At 36.8% G+C, this 5425-nt stretch overlaps 1 protein-coding gene across 1 annotated transcript; it reads left to right on the top strand.

Annotated features, from left to right (window-relative positions):
• The first annotated feature begins 214 nt into the window (after window positions 1-214).
• LOC131076940 (cytochrome P450 734A1-like) lies at window positions 215-4361 on the top strand. The gene is made up of 5 exons (XM_058014295.2): window positions 215-698; window positions 886-1109; window positions 2817-3058; window positions 3326-3719; window positions 3869-4361. Exons 1-5 carry the CDS (start codon window positions 416-418, stop codon window positions 4292-4294), a joined length of 1569 nt encoding a protein of 522 aa, XP_057870278.1. The 5' UTR covers window positions 215-415; the 3' UTR covers window positions 4295-4361.
• Window positions 4362-5425: the final 1064 nt, after the last annotated feature.

The following is a 5425-nucleotide window of genomic DNA, read 5'->3' as shown; positions in this document are numbered from 1 at the left end:
TATTTTAAATTACTTTGATTTTTTAAATAAATATTAACAAATATTTTTGTTTTAATTATTTAAAATGTTTCACATATCTTTATATTTTCTATAATTTGTTGATCCTCCAAATAAATTATCCAAATTATATTTGACTATCAGTGTAACCATTGCACCTCATTGAAATGCAAGTACTTCCCTGGTTATTCTTCGTGTCCACAAACTGCCGGCCAGTGCGACCCTTTGAGCTTGTATTGACTTGTATCCTTGTACTGGGACCGTGTTCCTGACTTCCTCTGGGCCCGTGTTCCTGTCTTCATCTCCTCGTTTCTAATAAAGCCGGCAAACCCCTGGAGCCCACGTTCCCTCCTTCCTGATATATAAATCTGAAGATTGCACAACCAAATAATTACTGGGTGTTGGCCACGTCTGGAATATGGAGTGGGTAGTTTGCATTTTGGTGGCTGTTTGTGTGGCTGTTTGTGGTGGTTTAGTTTTGTTTTTGCTCAAGATTGCAACAACGGTTTGGTGGAAGCCTCTGCAAGTGAAAAAGTCCTTCGAAGCTCAAGGAATCAGTGGCCCTCCATACATGCTATTCTATGGAAATTCCACAGATATATCCAGAATGAACGATGAGCAGAAATCCAAACCGATGCCACGCTCACATGACATACTCCCTCGAGTTCTTCCCTATGTTTACCAGTGGACTAAAACATATGGTACACTTGCATTCTGCATATTTTTAAGCATTTGGCATTTTATTAGGCATGTTAGTGGAATTCCTGCATAGTACCATTGATTTGTTTTGCTGGGGTGTTGTTAGAACTTAGAATAATTGCTGATTGAGGAGAAAATGCAGGACTCTGAAAACCCTAGTGATTAATAAACTTGTTATATGTGATATAGGTCAGGATTTTATTTTCTGGTTTGGGCCTCATGCCAGGTTGGTTGTTCCCCACCCTGAGCTTATCAAGGAGATACTGTCCACTAAATTTGGCAACTATCCAAGGCGTCCGATGAATCCCCTTTCTAGACTACTGTTGGGAAAGGGACTTGTGCTGTTGAAAGGTGAGAAATGGGCTCAGCACAGGAAAATCATCAATCCTGCTTTCCATATGGATATCTTGAAGGTAAGGCACTGAATGTTTCTATTTATGTTCTCGATTAGGACCAAAATGCCTAATAAATGTATTCAATTATATTTTAGAGAGAAATCTACAAAGTTCTTACTGATAAATAAATATAGATCTACTTTGCATATCAATCGTCTGAAAATTTCATATGGTTCGATTGTTGGATCAATACCCAATCGAGAAGGATAAAGCTCTCCTTCCAAGCATGCAGGAGCTAACCATTGGAACTTTACTACTTGCAGAGCCCGGGTGATTCCCCTTCTTGGGTGTAATCTCCAGGTTCTGTAGATTCTTAATTAGGGTGATTCCCCTCATTAGGACGAAAATGGTTCAATTAAGAGAGAAATCTACCATGTTCCTACTGATAAATAAACATAGATCTACTTTGCATACACATTTTCTGAAAATTTCACTAGGGTTGATTGTTGCGCCGACACCCAACCAAGAAGGATAAAGCTCTCTTTCCAAGTATGCAGCAGCTGTTCATTGGACATTTACCATTTGCAGAGAGCCAGAGTGATTCCCCTGATTAGGTTTAATCTCCAGATTCCCCAAGCATTCAATGACCAATTATTGCCCCATAGAATGTCTCCAATGTGAAATTTTGCACTCGAGCGTCATAACAAGAATTGTTAAGAGTGCTTGAGCCTGATTCACATCACAGTTGAAAGTTAGAAATCATTTTGAATCTCTTGAATCAAATTGAAGCCTGATTCACATCAGTGTCTACAAAGTTTTAAGAAGCTTCTAGTCTTGAATCTTGTAGCCAAAACTCTAAAGGATGTCTAGTGCAGGGTCATAGTACTTAAGGCCGAATACTTTAAAAAAAAATTAAATTGCAATCCAGTTTGTTCGTCTGTGATGAAGAATTAAGGCAGTTATGCTTCCAGGATGCCCCCACTGCCCTGTTTTGGCATACCTTTACTGAAGGGTTATATCTCAGTGCAAGACCCTGGTCATGTCTTAGCAGAGGCAAGATTCTGTGTGGTGTTTTTCAAGCAATCGAAAAGAGTACATGGGAGATCGAGTAATTACTTAAATTTTTTTATTTGTTTTTCATGAAGGGTTAAAATTTATTAATTATTAAAAAACAAAACAAAATAGAAATGGTCTGTTGTTCAACAAATAACAGTCAATTGATCAACCTTGTCTTCCACAATTAATTTTTCAAACGTATTAGATAAATCCAAAGACAAATCTTCTCTATCCACAACATTCCAACCTTGCAAATGGTCAGACGCTTATTTAACCAGGCAATCTGCAACTCTAAGGAAATGTGAGAAAAGATAACTGAATCAAATGTCCTACTCACTTTGAAAATGTGTCTAATAACCATAGCTAAATGCCACTTAACAGCATCCAATCGCTTTTCATTCAGCATATTCACCTTTAAAAGAAAACTGCAAATAAAAAAATTAATCTTGTGATTTAATTTACTTACTAGTGGATAGGAGACCCTGCTCTCTTGAATTGAGATGTTTTGGCTGGTGTTTTTTGAATAGCAACACACTGTTCAGACACGACTGCAAAGAAAACCTTCTCTGTTAGAATCTATACATATTATTTTGCAAATACTTCTCTAATTTGATATTTATAATCAGAATTTCATAGGAAGATATTTATATTCAGAATTGCATAGGAAGATATCTATATTCAAAATGTCAGAAACTTATATACTTAATTATACTATTTGTGTAATTGCAGGGGATGATTCCAACAATTGTGAAAAGCAGTGCCCATATGTTGGATGGATGGAGTAAATTGATATTGTCAGGTGAATCGGAAGTTGATGTGCAAAAGGAGTTCCACGATCTCACAGCAGATGTTATTTCCCGCACAGCATTTGGAAGCAGTTTTACAGAGGGAAAACACATCTTTGAAATGCAGACCGAACAGATGATTCTTGCAGCTGACGCACTTCGCAGTGTTTATATTCCAGGTTTCAGGTGACAAACTTCAGTTTTGTGACACTATAATTGTCAATCTTAAATTGTCGCTGTCCTTTTTAAATGAGAGGTTTTCCAACATTTGTCTCACAGTTAGAGTTCCACCGATTTTTCAACTGTATCATCCCATCTCAAATGCCTTTGTCTTTCATGAGTAATGTGCATTTGGTAGTGTTCTTGGGTACTTCGAGAGGGTTTATACAGATCTAAACTTCTTTTGATTTCTTAAATTGATGCATAATGTCTGAGAGTAACTCTTTTCATCAGGTTTCTTCCTACTGCAAAGAATAGGCAGCGTTGGAATGTGGACAAAGAAATAAGAAGATCCTTGAGACAGATTATAGATGCCAGGGAAAAGACTGCCATAACAGAAAAAACAGGTGGATATGGTGCCGATTTGCTTGGTTTGATGATGTCTGAGAGCAAGGAGCAGGGGAGAGTCAATGTACAAAGTAATGGAGGCCTGAGTACAGAGGAAATCATTGATGAATGCAAGACTTTCTACTTTGTTGGTCATGATACTACATCACTACTGTTGACATGGACTATAACATTGTTGGGAATGCATCAAGATTGGCAAGAGCGAGGTCGCAGAGAAGTGATGGAAGTATGTGGAAAACACAATTACCCAGATGCAGACAGCTTAAGTCGCCTCAAAATTGTAAGGAAAACCACAAAGCATTTTGAAATTAGTAAAATAATAAATTAGGGTAAGGGCCATTTGCCGGCTCTAATGAAACCAAGACTGAGATCCGGATTTAGTTGCAGTATTTTGGATGTCTTATAAAATATTGTATGAATGTTTTGTAGGTGGGAATGATCATAAATGAGGCCCTAAGACTTTATCCACCTGTAGTTCGTGTGTTCCGAACGGCAAGTGAGCCGATGAAACTTGGAAGGATCTCAATTCCTGCAGGCATTGAACTTGAGATTCCGATCCTGGCGATTCACCATGACCCTGCGTTGTGGGGAAATGATGCCAACGAGTTCAACCCATGGCGATTTAATGAAGGAATTGCAAAGGCTGCAAAGCATCCAATGGCATTCATGCCCTTTGGTGCAGGTCCAACTATCTGCGTGGGCCAAAATTTTGCCTTGTTGGAAGCAAAAATAGTTTTGGCCATGATTCTACAAAGATTTTATTTTGTGATTTCACCTTCTTATACTCACGCTCCTTTGCTTTTAACTACTGTGAAACCTCAATATGGAGCTCAGATCATCTTCCGCATGGACTAATATCTGAGACTAGTGCTGTCTAGAATTTCCTCTTATGTGTTGAAATTTTAAGTAGCATTTTATCTTCCGCATGGACTAATATCTGAGACCGGTACTCTTTTAATAATTAAATTTTAAATTTGATTGACTTTGATAATTTAATTCAACGAATCATTTTTTAGAAACTCTAGCTTTTTGGAGATATTTATCTACTAATCTACATTTACAATTTTTACTTTATTTACAATCTAAATTTTCAAATATTTACTAGATTTTTTTAATTCTTAAATATAATTTAATAACCTAACTTAAGCCTTCTTAAAAAACATTCATTTTTTACCTTAATTCTCTTTGTAGTGTTTTTGATGTTTATCTTGTTTGTAAGAAGTTACTAACTCATGATAGAGCTCTCTCTCTCTCTCTCTCTCTCTCTCTCTCTCTCTCTCTCTCTCTCTCTATATATATATATATATATATATATGTCTGTGTCTGTGTGTGTCTTACACACGTCCTCTATCTTTCTCAAGTTTATATCTATCTCTATGTCTCCTTTCTATTTGTATCTATCCATCTTTATATCCCTATCTCTACTTCTCTCCTTGTCACTCCCTCTTTTTATCTCCTTCTGTCTCTTATTCACTCCATCTATCTTCCTCTCCATTTCCCTCTCCCTCTATCTATGTCTTTCTATTTATATCTATCTAGCTCTATCTCCATATCTCTTTCTATATCTTTCTTCTTGTCTCTCTTTTTATATCTCTCTATCTATATATATTACTCACTCTCTATCAATTCAAATATCTCTCCCCTTTTTCCTCTCTATATCTATTGATCTATCTTTCTCCTCTCTCATTGTCTCCCTCTTACTCATCTCTCTATGTCTCTATATTAGGCCCCCTATCTTTATCTTTTTTTTCCCTCCCTCTCCCTTTATATATATATATATCCCTTCTACCTCTCTCTCCCTTTTATTTCTCTTATATCTCTATCTCCATCTCTTTCTCTTCCCATATATTTCTATCTATCCCCCTCTCTCCCTCCCTTTCTCCATATTTATTTGTCTATCTTTACTTATCATTATTTTTGTCTCTCTATTTGTCTCCATGTCTCTCTATCCCTCTATCCCTCTCTATATCTCCTTATATTTGTATG

The sequence above is a fragment of the Cryptomeria japonica genome, chromosome 10 (assembly GCF_030272615.1).
Source record: "Cryptomeria japonica chromosome 10, Sugi_1.0, whole genome shotgun sequence".
In the NCBI taxonomy this organism is placed as follows: domain Eukaryota; kingdom Viridiplantae; phylum Streptophyta; class Pinopsida; order Cupressales; family Cupressaceae; genus Cryptomeria; species Cryptomeria japonica.
This window is presented reverse-complemented; position numbering and strand designations above follow the sequence as displayed.

What these genes read in the sequence shown, in the direction of transcription:
- LOC131076940 (XM_058014295.2), top strand. Translation starts at nt 416, where the DNA reads ATGGAGTGGGTAGTTTGCATTTTGGTGGCTGTTTGTGTGGCTGTTTGT. An exon ending in GTTTATATTCCAGGTTTCAG is followed by an intron (nt 3,059 to 3,325) that starts GTGACAAACTTC and finishes TCTTTTCATCAG; the next exon opens with GTTTCTTCCTACTGCAAAGA. An exon ending in GCTTAAGTCGCCTCAAAATT is followed by an intron (nt 3,720 to 3,868) that starts GTAAGGAAAACC and finishes AATGTTTTGTAG; the next exon opens with GTGGGAATGATCATAAATGA.